Here is a 13,633-nt window from a genome sequence, read left to right as displayed (position 1 = left end):
CCTGGGTTTTGTTTCCGTTGTGGGGAAGATGGCCATATCAAGCCTCGATGTGATAATGAGCCCAATTCAGCATTAGTCAGTGCAAAGCGGAAAATATTTTATGACAAACAGAAGAGACAGGGACAAAATCCCTCTCCTACAGCACATTTAAACTAGTTCCAGTTCCTGTTGAGGGACGAACAGGAACTGAGCTGGACCAACTTTGTCCTACAGAGAGAGAGTCTAAGTGTGCAAAGATGCAGACAAAAACCAAAATTAACTTACCAAAAGGATTAATCGGATCCAGATGTACAGCAGAAGTCAATATTGCTGGCCACAGCTCTCAATGTCTTCTAGATACCGGCTCTCAAGTCACTACAATTCCAGTTTCTTTCTTCAATGAGCATCTCTCAGATCATTCAGTGCATTCATTAAATGACCTACTTCATATTGAAGGGGCTGCAGGTCAACAAGTTCCATATTTGGGTTATGTTGAAATACCAATAACTTTTCCAAAAGACTTTATTGGGAGTGAACTAACAGTTGAAACCCTTGCTTTGGTTGTTCCTGATGTGAGACCTGGATTTCCAGCTTCAGTACTAATTGGCATGAATACACTTGAAATTCTCTATGAAAAGTTTTGTTCCAGTGATTGTCCCACATTCCAACCTACCTCATATGGGTTTAAAACAGTTCTGCATCAGTTAATGCATCAGCAGAACTGTGGCAATCATTTGGGTGTTGTGACTCTCCATAGTAAAACTCCTGTACTTATTCCAGCTGGTTGCACAATGGTGGTCGAGGGTCGTGCCAAGCTCTCTTCTACAGCCAGTCAGTGTGCTGTTGTTCGGCACCCGGTTTCAGGCCTGCCGGGTGGCCTGGTTGTCAGTAGCTGTCTGGTTGCACTTCAAGCTGACTCACTCAATAAGGTTCCAGTTGCTGTTTCCAATGAAACAAAGTCATTTCCATACCAGCTTTAAGTATCATTGCTGAACTGGAAGCCTATGCAGTTATCATCTCAGAGCACCATGTGACCAACCACATGGCTGAGAAAACATCAACAGCATCTTTGAAAATCAATTTTGGTGAGTCTCCAATACCATCAGAATGGAAGGAAAGAATCATAACAAAGTTAGATGCTGTACCTGAAGTTTTTGCTCATCATGATTTAGATTTTGGATGTACCAAGCAAGTGAAACATCACATTAATCTTCATGATAATACTCTTTTCAAACATCGTGCGAGACCGATTCACCCACAAGATATAGAGGCTGTTCGCAAACACTTACGTGAACTTCTGGATGCTGGTGTTATCAGAGAATCTGAATCCCCTTTCTCATCTCCAATTGTTGTTGTTAAGAAAAAAATGGAGACATTCGACTGTGCATTGACTACCGTAAACTTAATTTACAAACTGTCAAAGATGCATATGCTTTGCCCAACCTGGAAGAATCATTTACAGCTCTCAGAGGATCAAAGTGGTTTTCAGTGCTAGATCTGAAATCTGGTTATTATCAGATTGAAATGAATGAAGCTGATAAAGCTAAGACTGCTTTTGTTACTCCACTTGGGTTTTGGGAGTTTAACCGAATGCCTCAGGGGGTTACAAATGCACCATCAACCTTTCAAAGATTGATGGAGAAATGTATGGGTGACCTGCATTTGAAAGAGGTATTGTTTTTTTTGGATGACTTGATCATATTCTCAAACAGTCTTGAAGAACATGAAAACCGTCTGCTGAGAGTTCTAAATCGTCTGAAAGAGTTTGGATTAAAACTTTCTTTGGAAAAATGTAAATTTTTCCAAACGTCTGTCAGATACTTGGGTCATATAGTTTCAGAAAAAGGTGTTGAGACAGACCCAGAAAAGATTTCCACAGTGAAATCCTGGCCAATTCCTACTAATTTGAAATCATTAAGATCTTTTCTGGGATTTACTGGCTATTATAGACGTTTCATAAAAGGATACGCCACTATTGCCAAGCCTCTTAACAATTTGACCCGTGGGTACCCCCCCAACTAATAAACCCTCAAGAGTACAATCTTCTAAGTGCCCACAGTTTGATCCAAAGCAACCTTTTGGTTCCAGGTGGACTCCTGAGTGTCAGCTGGCTTTTGATACCCTGATCGACAAACTTACCACTGCACCAGTCCTGGGGTTTGCTGATCCTGCACTACCTTACATCCTTCACACAGATGCCAGCACCACTGGGCTGGATGCTGCCCTATACCAGGAACATGAGGGGAAGCTCAGGGTAATAGCTTATGCTAGTCGAGGGTTGTCAGCCAGCGAAAGTCGTTATCCAGCTCATAAACTTGAATTCTTAGCACTGAAGTGGAGTGTAACAGAAAAGTTTCAAGATTATTTGTATGGAGCAGATTTTACAGTTGTCACTGATAATAATCCACTTACTTACATCCTAACCTCAGCTAAGCAGGATGCTACCAGTCATCGTTGGCTGGCTGCACTTTCTACTTTCTCCTTTAAGTTGCAGTATCGAGCAGGGAAACACAACCAGGATGCTGATGCACTCTCTCGTCGTCCCTGTGAAAATCCTGTCATAGATGAGGTTGCACATAAAGATCAGGAACTCATCTCTCAGTTTGCTCAACAACATCTTTTAGACAACAGCAACAATGAGATGTCACCTGAAGTGATGGATGCAATCTGCCAAAGTCGTCTGGTTCGGACCCAAGTTGAAAGTCTTTTGGTTGAATCACTCTCAGTCAGGGCAGATGTAATTCCTGTGGATTACTCTGAAGAGGCACATGGACTTCCTGTTGTTCCTGCAATGTCTCATTCTGACCTAAAAGATCATCAGAGAGCTGATCCTACTGTCAGGGAAGTTATCCATCAGTTGGAGTCGGGTGAAAAAATTCCCCCAACAGTCAGGAGTGAACTTCCAGAACTTAATCTTCTCCTTAGAGAATTTACAAAACTGGAGATGATTGATGGCATTCTTTACAGGAAACGGCAAGAAAACGAGCAACATGTATATCAACTGGTCCTTCCAGCAGACCTCCGTGAATCTGTTCTTCATAGTCTTCACAATGACATGGGCCACCCGGGAGTAGAGCGAACCCTGGATCTTGTTAGAGCTCGATTCTATTGGCCTAGAATGGCTATGTATGTGGAGCAGAAAATAAAAGCATGTGGACGTTGTGTTCGTCGAAAGACTCTGACAGAGAGAGCTGCTCCACTAGTTAACATTCGGACTTCACGCCCACTGGAGCTCATTTGTATGGATTTTCTCAGTCTTGAACCTGATACCAGCAATACCAAAGACATTCTCGTGTTGACAGATCATTTCACCAAGTTTGCCATTGCTATTCCAACACCGAATCAAAAGGCAAGAACGGTCGCCAAATGTCTTTTGGACAATTTCATTATCTACTTTGGAATTCCAGAAAGACTACATACAGATCAAGGATCTGATTTTGAGTCCAAATTGATAACAGAGCTGTGTGCTATGACAGGAATTAAAAAGTGTCATACAACACCATACCATCCTAGAGGAAACCCTGTAGAAAGGTTTAATCGCACACTCTTAGCAATGTTGGGAACTCTTGAACCAAAACAGAAGTCAAAATGGAAAGAATATGTTAAACCTCTCGTTCATGCGTACAATTGTACCAGAAATGAAGTGACAGGATATAGTCCTTATGAACTTATGTTTGGACGCTGTCCTCGACTCCCGATTGATCTTGCTTTTGGTCTTCCTATCTGTGAAGAGAAATGTCCATCACATTTGCAGTATGTACAGAACCTGAAGTCACGGTTGAAAAAGAGTTATCAAATTGCATCAAAGAACTCTGCCAGAAGTGCTAAAAGAAACAAGACTCGGTTTGATCAGCGAGTTCTACCATCCAAGCTGGAAGTTGGAGACCGAGTACTTGTGCGGAATGTGAGACTCAGAGGTAAACACAAACTCTGTGATAAATGGGAGCAAGATGTATTTGTAGTGGTGAAGTGTGCTGGGGATCTCCCAGTTTATACGGTGAAACCAGAGTGCAAAGATGGCCCATTACGCACTCTACACAGAGACCTTCTTCTTCCATGTGGTTTTCTCCCCATGACAGATGCTGAAAGACCAACTGAGACAGTTCCAGTCACAAAACCCCAGACACGTCAACACACCAAGAAACGTCAAGAATCTTCTGAGGACTCTGCAGAAGGTGAGAACTGTGAGCAAGAAGAGATTCCATTCTATCTAGTTCCACCTCCATTAGAATTTAAAATGGAGAAACCACTCACACAGTCATCACCTCCTGATGATGAAGAAAACTCTGTTGTTCTAACAGTTTCTCCAGTGGAAAAACAACCTGTTGAAATTCTTTCAAATTCTGAGAGTTTGAAGTCAGTTGTTGAAGTGGAATCAATTGAACCAGAATCTAGTGTCAAAGAGCAACCTGATGTTTCTGCAGAACGAGTTCCACCTCATCCTGAAGACTTACCTGATCCAGGTAGCCCCGTTGGTGAAACTGTTCCTGTTCCTGAAATTTCTTTGAACAGATCCCCAAACCTTGATGGCATAAATCAAATTGATGACATTTCTCTACGACGCTCAACACGTCACAGAGTGGCACCTAAACGGCTTCAATATACTACTTTAGGCAATCCGCTTATTTCAGTTGTTCAAACTTTATTGCACAGTTTGTCTGATGCTTTAGTTTTGACACCCACCACTTCCAGCAATGTTCACATTGTTTAATGTTTACATGTCACGGGACATGCATGATTTAAAGGGGGGAGGGTGTAACCCAGGGTGGAAACTGCCCTTAGTCCCGCCTTACTGCCCCATTGGTTAGAGTGACAGTCAGTCACACAGTGCATGCAGCCAATTGACACACCTGAGGCAATTATTTAGGCTTGCTCCAGTTTTCCCCAGTCAGATGTGAGGGGGAGAGCTGGAGACAAAGGAGCTACAGGTTGGTGTTCCCAAACAATCAGTTTCTCTTTGTTTGTAATGCACTGTTTAACCTCACAATATAAAAATCATGTAGATCCGAGAAATCCAGTGAGTTTGGAGCCTTGGAGCTGCCATACTCTCATCCATTATTGGAATTGGTGAGTAGAGAGCACAATGTTTGTTGTTTTAGCATGTTGGTGGCAGCAAATGCTATGTGTGATCATCAATTGTTGTAATCTAACTTTAAGATGATGAGATAAATGTTCTTTATTTGGTCTGATAGATTAGATTTTACATTTATTTCTGTGTGAAACTGGAAAAGTCTAGTTAACTAGCCGGCTGGAAATTTACTGGTCCTGTTTATTTTAATACAGGCCAGGTGATCCCTTTTTAGGGAAAAAGATGGCGAGCTTCTGAAAACTGGCTGGAGCCAGGAGAGCCTTAAGAATCACTCCACAGTGGACTGGTCTGAATCATTTCCCCCCTCCATCTCACCACTCAGGCATACACTCCATTATTCACCTCTTCACCTGAAACAACTTGCGCTGGGACATTCTTCAACTTAAATATCTGGATAATCCAACCATGGATTTCTGAATGTGTGTCGGTCAGACTCTGGACTGATCAGCGGGGAATTTAAGACCAGTTGTGCACAAACGAAAGGATTGCCACAGTACTGTGTATATATATATTTTTTTGTATTTATTTTGGGTTCTATGTATGTTGTCTTGTATTGTTTACTTTAAATTTGTCTAATACATGGTATTGAAAGCAGTTTTGTGTTGTTTTATTGATTACTGACAACGGCTCCAGTAGACGAATTCTAGTCTTCTGATTTTCTTCCATCTAGTCCTTTTACAATTTAAATAGTGCTACATTATTGGCGAGCTAGCCAGGAGCTGTTTTGATCAGTAATCAATAGAAAACAGTTGAGTTGCACAAATAAGGTTCCTACTCACCAATTCAATTTCCATTATGGAGGTTTTTGAAACCCTTGGTCTAAAAATCCCTAACACAGTATTGATTGATGGAGTCCCAGAGAACCCCACTGATGAACTTATTGATTTTCTTGAACAGTATGGTGATATTAAGCAGAGAACTACCATCGATTCATCTGAATCAGAATTTGATCAAATGTTGGTTGTTGAATTTGATTCTGGGTTGTCTTTAGCACGCTTATCTCCAGTATTACCATATACATTTACATCAAGGGTGGGTGATAAATTTCATATTGAAACTTTATCTGAGATTTATGCCTCAAAGGTTGGTGGTTTAAAGACAAACAAGTATTTGGATGATTTACAAGAAATTGCCAAAATGTCCGGAAAAAATTACACTCAAGTTCTCACAGAAGTGATGTCCCAGATACAGCAGTCTATTGCAGAGTTCTGTCCTGTGGTGCTAAAGAAGGCAAAAGAGGAACAGCTTGCAGATGAAGATGGAGGGCAGCAGCCATCAGCTCATGCCCCAACTCAACTCCCTTTTCCTCTGTCATCAATCTCACAGTCAGTTCCTCTCCCGTCCAGCTCTGCTGTCTCTAACAGAGCTGAAGTGCCAGGTCAGGAGAGGCGGTCCACACCCATTTCCGCTGGTGATCTTAATCCTCCTGAGGTGCAACGGTACGTTGTGGAGCATGTTGTTAGGAGTGGGGACAGCTCTCTAAATATGCATACATCCCATAGACTGAGAGCATTCTCTGGAAAAGTCCCCAGGCCAAGTCATGAGACAGACTATGACACGTGGCGTTCAAGTGTTGAATTAGTTCTTCAAGATCCCTCTATGTCACAGCTGCAATGTACCAGAGTAATTCGTGACAGTTTACTTCCACCTGCCTGTGATATAGTGAAACATTTGAGTCCTGACACATTACCAAAAGTATACCTGGAACAACTTGATTCAGCTTATGGAACTGTTCAAGATGGAGAGGAGTTGTATGTTAAATTCATGGACACCTATCAGGACAGTGGAGAAAAGCTGTCTGCCTATTTGCAGCGTCTGCAGGTTGTATTACAGAGTGCAGTAAAGAGAGGTGTTTTGGAGAAGGACATGGATGCACGACTGTTGACCCAATTCTGCAGAGGGTGTTGGGACAACAATCTAATCTCAGAACTTCAACTTAAACAGAGAAAAAATAATCCACCATCATTTGCTGAGCTTTTGTTGTTACTTAGAACTGAAGAGGACAGGGAAGCAGCAAAGACCTTGAGGATGAAGCATCATTTGGGAACCACTAAACAGAAGGTTGTGTCTCAGGTCCAGTTTGCTAGACTAAACAGCTTTCACAACAGATGGCTGCAATACAGCAGCAGCTCACTGCTTTAACAGCAGGTCAAATGGGCACTAAGCTACCTTTTGCTGGAAGAGTTACTTCAAAGCCTATTGTGAAAAAGACTGTTAAAGATGTAAAATTCGGCATGTCTAGCTCTAAACCTGGGTTTTGTTTCCGTTGTGGGGAAGATGGCCATATCAAGCCTCGATGTGATAATGAGCCCAATTCAGCATTAGTCAGTGCAAAGCGGAAAATATTTTATGACAAACAGAAGAGACAGGGACAAAATCCCTCTCCTACAGCACATTTAAACTAGTTCCAGTTCCTGTTGAGGGACGAACAGGAACTGAGCTGGACCAACTTTGTCCTACAGAGAGAGAGTCTAAGTGTGCAAAGATGCAGACAAAAACCAAAATTAACTTACCAAAAGGATTAATCGGATCCAGATGTACAGCAGAAGTCAATATTGCTGGCCACAGCTCTCAATGTCTTCTAGATACCGGCTCTCAAGTCACTACAATTCCAGTTTCTTTCTTCAATGAGCATCTCTCAGATCATTCAGTGCATTCATTAAATGACCTACTTCATATTGAAGGGGCTGCAGGTCAACAAGTTCCATATTTGGGTTATGTTGAAATACCAATAACTTTTCCAAAAGACTTTATTGGGAGTGAACTAACAGTTGAAACCCTTGCTTTGGTTGTTCCTGATGTGAGACCTGGATTTCCAGCTTCAGTACTAATTGGCATGAATACACTTGAAATTCTCTATGAAAAGTTTTGTTCCAGTGATTGTCCCACATTCCAACCTACCTCATATGGGTTTAAAACAGTTCTGCATCAGTTAATGCATCAGCAGAACTGTGGCAATCATTTGGGTGTTGTGACTCTCCATAGTAAAACTCCTGTACTTATTCCAGCTGGTTGCACAATGGTGGTCGAGGGTCGTGCCAAGCTCTCTTCTACAGCCAGTCAGTGTGCTGTTGTTCGGCACCCGGTTTCAGGCCTGCCGGGTGGCCTGGTTGTCAGTAGCTGTCTGGTTGCACTTCAAGCTGACTCACTCAATAAGGTTCCAGTTGCTGTTTCCAATGAAACAAAGTCATTTCCATACCAGCTTTAAGTATCATTGCTGAACTGGAAGCCTATGCAGTTATCATCTCAGAGCACCATGTGACCAACCACATGGCTGAGAAAACATCAACAGCATCTTTGAAAATCAATTTTGGTGAGTCTCCAATACCATCAGAATGGAAGGAAAGAATCATAACAAAGTTAGATGCTGTACCTGAAGTTTTTGCTCATCATGATTTAGATTTTGGATGTACCAAGCAAGTGAAACATCACATTAATCTTCATGATAATACTCCTTTCAAACATCGTGCGAGACCGATTCACCCACAAGATATAGAGGCTGTTCGCAAACACTTACGTGAACTTCTGGATGCTGGTGTTATCAGAGAATCTGAATCCCCTTTCTCATCTCCAATTGTTGTTGTTAAGAAAAAAATGGAGACATTCGACTGTGCATTGACTACCGTAAACTTAATTTACAAACTGTCAAAGATGCATATGCTTTGCCCAACCTGGAAGAATCATTTACAGCTCTCAGAGGATCAAAGTGGTTTTCAGTGCTAGATCTGAAATCTGGTTATTATCAGATTGAAATGAATGAAGCTGATAAAGCTAAGACTGCTTTTGTTACTCCACTTGGGTTTTGGGAGTTTAACCGAATGCCTCAGGGGGTTACAAATGCACCATCAACCTTTCAAAGATTGATGGAGAAATGTATGGGTGACCTGCATTTGAAAGAGGTATTGTTTTTTTTGGATGACTTGATCATATTCTCAAACAGTCTTGAAGAACATGAAAACCGTCTGCTGAGAGTTCTAAATCGTCTGAAAGAGTTTGGATTAAAACTTTCTTTGGAAAAATGTAAATTTTTCCAAACGTCTGTCAGATACTTGGGTCATATAGTTTCAGAAAAAGGTGTTGAGACAGACCCAGAAAAGATTTCCACAGTGAAATCCTGGCCAATTCCTACTAATTTGAAATCATTAAGATCTTTTCTGGGATTTACTGGCTATTATAGACGTTTCATAAAAGGATACGCCACTATTGCCAAGCCTCTTAACAATTTGACCCGTGGGTACCCCCCCCAACTAATAAACCCTCAAGAGTACAATCTTCTAAGTGCCCACAGTTTGATCCAAAGCAACCTTTTGGTTCCAGGTGGACTCCTGAGTGTCAGCTGGCTTTTGATACCCTGATCGACAAACTTACCACTGCACCAGTCCTGGGGTTTGCTGATCCTGCACTACCTTACATCCTTCACACAGATGCCAGCACCACTGGGCTGGATGCTGCCCTATACCAGGAACATGAGGGGAAGCTCAGGGTAATAGCTTATGCTAGTCGAGGGTTGTCAGCCAGCGAAAGTCGTTATCCAGCTCATAAACTTGAATTCTTAGCACTGAAGTGGAGTGTAACAGAAAAGTTTCAAGATTATTTGTATGGAGCAGATTTTACAGTTGTCACTGATAATAATCCACTTACTTACATCCTAACCTCAGCTAAGCTGGATGCTACCAGTCATCGTTGGCTGGCTGCACTTTCTACTTTCTCCTTTAAGTTGCAGTATCGAGCAGGGAAACACAACCAGGATGCTGATGCACTCTCTCGTCGTCCCTGTGAAAATCCTGTCATAGATGAGGTTGCACATAAAGATCAGGAACTCATCTCTCAGTTTGCTCAACAACATCTTTTAGACAACAGCAACAATGAGATGTCACCTGAAGTGATGGATGCAATCTGCCAAAGTCGTCTGGTTCGGACCCAAGTTGAAAGTCTTTTGGTTGAATCACTCTCAGTCAGGGCAGATGTAATTCCTGTGGATTACTCTGAAGAGGCACATGGACTTCCTGTTGTTCCTGCAATGTCTCATTCTGACCTAAAAGATCATCAGAGAGCTGATCCTACTGTCAGGGAAGTTATCCATCAGTTGGAGTCGGGTGAAAAAATTCCCCCAACAGTCAGGAGTGAACTTCCAGAACTTAATCTTCTCCTTAGAGAATTTACAAAACTGGAGATGATTGATGGCATTCTTTACAGGAAACGGCAAGAAAACGAGCAACATGTATATCAACTGGTCCTTCCAGCAGACCTCCGTGAATCTGTTCTTCATAGTCTTCACAATGACATGGGCCACCCGGGAGTAGAGCGAACCCTGGATCTTGTTAGAGCTCGATTCTATTGGCCTAGAATGGCTATGTATGTGGAGCAGAAAATAAAAGCATGTGGACGTTGTGTTCGTCGAAAGACTCTGACAGAGAGAGCTGCTCCACTAGTTAACATTCGGACTTCACGCCCACTGGAGCTCATTTGTATGGATTTTCTCAGTCTTGAACCTGATACCAGCAATACCAAAGACATTCTCGTGTTGACAGATCATTTCACCAAGTTTGCCATTGCTATTCCAACACCGAATCAAAAGGCAAGAACGGTCGCCAAATGTCTTTTGGACAATTTCATTATCTACTTTGGAATTCCAGAAAGACTACATACAGATCAAGGATCTGATTTTGAGTCCAAATTGATAACAGAGCTGTGTGCTATGACAGGAATTAAAAAGTGTCATACAACACCATACCATCCTAGAGGAAACCCTGTAGAAAGGTTTAATCGCACACTCTTAGCAATGTTGGGAACTCTTGAACCAAAACAGAAGTCAAAATGGAAAGAATATGTTAAACCTCTCGTTCATGCGTACAATTGTACCAGAAATGAAGTGACAGGATATAGTCCTTATGAACTTATGTTTGGACGCTGTCCTCGACTCCCGATTGATCTTGCTTTTGGTCTTCCTATCTGTGAAGAGAAATGTCCATCACATTTGCAGTATGTACAGAACCTGAAGTCACGGTTGAAAAAGAGTTATCAAATTGCATCAAAGAACTCTGCCAGAAGTGCTAAAAGAAACAAGACTCGGTTTGATCAGCGAGTTCTACCATCCAAGCTGGAAGTTGGAGACCGAGTACTTGTGCGGAATGTGAGACTCAGAGGTAAACACAAACTCTGTGATAAATGGGAGCAAGATGTATTTGTAGTGGTGAAGTGTGCTGGGGATCTCCCAGTTTATACGGTGAAACCAGAGTGCAAAGATGGCCCATTACGCACTCTACACAGAGACCTTCTTCTTCCATGTGGTTTTCTCCCCATGACAGATGCTGAAAGACCAACTGAGACAGTTCCAGTCACAAAACCCCAGACACGTCAACACACCAAGAAACGTCAAGAATCTTCTGAGGACTCTGCAGAAGGTGAGAACTGTGAGCAAGAAGAGATTCCATTCTATCTAGTTCCACCTCCATTAGAATTTAAAATGGAGAAACCACTCACACAGTCATCACCTCCTGATGATGAAGAAAACTCTGTTGTTCTAACAGTTTCTCCAGTGGAAAAACAACCTGTTGAAATTCTTTCAAATTCTGAGAGTTTGAAGTCAGTTGTTGAAGTGGAATCAATTGAACCAGAATCTAGTGTCAAAGAGCAACCTGATGTTTCTGCAGAACGAGTTCCACCTCATCCTGAAGACTTACCTGATCCAGGTAGCCCCGTTGGTGAAACTGTTCCTGTTCCTGAAATTTCTTTGAACAGATCCCCAAACCTTGATGGCATAAATCAAATTGATGACATTTCTCTACGACGCTCAACACGTCACAGAGTGGCACCTAAACGGCTTCAATATACTACTTTAGGCAATCCGCTTATTTCAGTTGTTCAAACTTTATTGCACAGTTTGTCTGATGCTTTAGTTTTGACACCCACCACTTCCAGCAATGTTCACATTGTTTAATGTTTACATGTCACGGGACATGCATGATTTAAAGGGGGGAGGGTGTAACCCAGGGTGGAAACTGCCCTTAGTCCCGCCTTACTGCCCCATTGGTTAGAGTGACAGTCAGTCACACAGTGCATGCAGCCAATTGACACACCTGAGGCAATTATTTAGGCTTGCTCCAGTTTTCCCCAGTCAGATGTGAGGGGGAGAGCTGGAGACAAAGGAGCTACAGGTTGGTGTTCCCAAACAATCAGTTTCTCTTTGTTTGTAATGCACTGTTTAACCTCACAATATAAAAATCATGTAGATCCGAGAAATCCAGTGAGTTTGGAGCCTTGGAGCTGCCATACTCTCATCCATTATTGGAATTGGTGAGTAGAGAGCACAATGTTTGTTGTTTTAGCATGTTGGTGGCAGCAAATGCTATGTGTGATCATCAATTGTTGTAATCTAACTTTAAGATGATGAGATAAATGTTCTTTATTTGGTCTGATAGATTAGATTTTACATTTATTTCTGTGTGAAACTGGAAAAGTCTAGTTAACTAGCCGGCTGGAAATTTACTGGTCCTGTTTATTTTAATACAGGCCAGGTGATCCCTTTTTAGGGAAAAAGATGGCGAGCTTCTGAAAACTGGCTGGAGCCAGGAGAGCCTTAAGAATCACTCCACAGTGGACTGGTCTGAATCATTTCCCCCCTCCATCTCACCACTCAGGCATACACTCCATTATTCACCTCTTCACCTGAAACAACTTGCGCTGGGACATTCTTCAACTTAAATATCTGGATAATCCAACCATGGATTTCTGAATGTGTGTCGGTCAGACTCTGGACTGATCAGCGGGGAATTTAAGACCAGTTGTGCACAAACGAAAGGATTGCCACAGTACTGTGTATATATATATTTTTTTGTATTTATTTTGGGTTCTATGTATGTTGTCTTGTATTGTTTACTTTAAATTTGTCTAATACATGGTATTGAAAGCAGTTTTGTGTTGTTTTATTGATTACTGACAACGGCTCCAGTAGACGAATTCTAGTCTTCTGATTTTCTTCCATCTAGTCCTTTTACAATTTAAATAGTGCTACATTTTACTACAATAAAAAAAAGATGTTCAGTTTATTCCTCTTCTTGCTCACATAGACGACATTTTTTTTACAGCGAATTTCAATTTGGAGCATATGAATTGGTTGGAAGGATAAAAGTCATTTGAAGTTTTTAATGAAGCTCTTTAGATTTAGTTGGAATAGCAAAATTAAGATATTTGGTTCTCAATACACGGATATCATTTTTGTAGTATTCTTTTAACAGGAAAATCTTTTAATTGATAAGGATATAAGATATTTGTTGACACTTTTCTTAAAAAGATGTTTTTGCATGTTTTCATCTATTATATTGTTTTATTTAATAAATATATTTTTAGGTTTAAGAACTGCAATATTACTGAAGCAATCTTGAACTAAATTGATCAATGTTTTGGGGAAATAATTTATAATTTGTCCACATTCCTGGAATGACAATTAGGCATTATATTTATCATTTAAATCATCCAGTGATAATAACCCTCCATAACTTCTCACTGCTGTTCTGGGAGTTAAGATGTTCAGGGAGCTTCAGGAGCAGAACTGTATCAGATTTA

At 41.3% G+C, this 13,633-nt stretch overlaps 2 protein-coding genes and 2 long non-coding RNA genes across 6 annotated transcripts; all 4 read left to right on the top strand.

Moving 5' to 3' along the window:
• Positions 1-3,528: 3,528 nt before the first annotated feature.
• Positions 3,529-4,698, top strand: LOC119779383. Of its 2 annotated transcripts, none has more exons than XM_038279016.1 (3): positions 3,529-3,896; positions 4,059-4,154; positions 4,404-4,698. In XM_038279016.1, exons 1-3 carry the CDS (start codon positions 3,533-3,535, stop codon positions 4,688-4,690), a joined length of 747 nt encoding a protein of 248 aa, XP_038134944.1. In that variant the 5' UTR covers positions 3,529-3,532; the 3' UTR covers positions 4,691-4,698. The 2 variants fall into 2 exon arrangements, with proteins under 2 accessions (XP_038134944.1, XP_038134943.1); XM_038279015.1 differs by having other exon boundaries at positions 4,281-4,698.
• Positions 4,699-4,848: 150 nt separating this feature from the next.
• Positions 4,849-6,087, top strand: LOC119779379. Its single transcript, XR_005280217.1, has 3 exons — positions 4,849-4,907; positions 4,983-5,046; positions 5,263-6,087. It is a non-coding gene; the product is annotated as an uncharacterized LOC119779379 (long non-coding RNA).
• A 4,759-nt stretch (positions 6,088-10,846) lies between these two features.
• Positions 10,847-12,016, top strand: LOC119779382. 2 transcript variants are annotated; one of them, XM_038279014.1, is made up of 3 exons: positions 10,847-11,214; positions 11,377-11,472; positions 11,722-12,016. In XM_038279014.1, exons 1-3 carry the CDS (start codon positions 10,851-10,853, stop codon positions 12,006-12,008), a joined length of 747 nt encoding a protein of 248 aa, XP_038134942.1. In that variant the 5' UTR covers positions 10,847-10,850; the 3' UTR covers positions 12,009-12,016. The 2 variants fall into 2 exon arrangements, with proteins under 2 accessions (XP_038134942.1, XP_038134941.1); XM_038279013.1 differs by having other exon boundaries at positions 11,599-12,016.
• A 150-nt stretch (positions 12,017-12,166) lies between these two features.
• Positions 12,167-13,073, top strand: LOC119779381. Its single transcript, XR_005280218.1, has 3 exons — positions 12,167-12,225; positions 12,301-12,364; positions 12,581-13,073. It is a non-coding gene; the product is annotated as an uncharacterized LOC119779381 (long non-coding RNA).
• Positions 13,074-13,633: the final 560 nt, after the last annotated feature.

This window comes from Cyprinodon tularosa, unplaced genomic scaffold, assembly GCF_016077235.1.
Source record: "Cyprinodon tularosa strain WSP-4 unplaced genomic scaffold, ASM1607723v1 ctg1466, whole genome shotgun sequence".
Lineage (NCBI taxonomy): Eukaryota > Metazoa > Chordata > Actinopteri > Cyprinodontiformes > Cyprinodontidae > Cyprinodon > Cyprinodon tularosa.
This window is presented reverse-complemented; position numbering and strand designations above follow the sequence as displayed.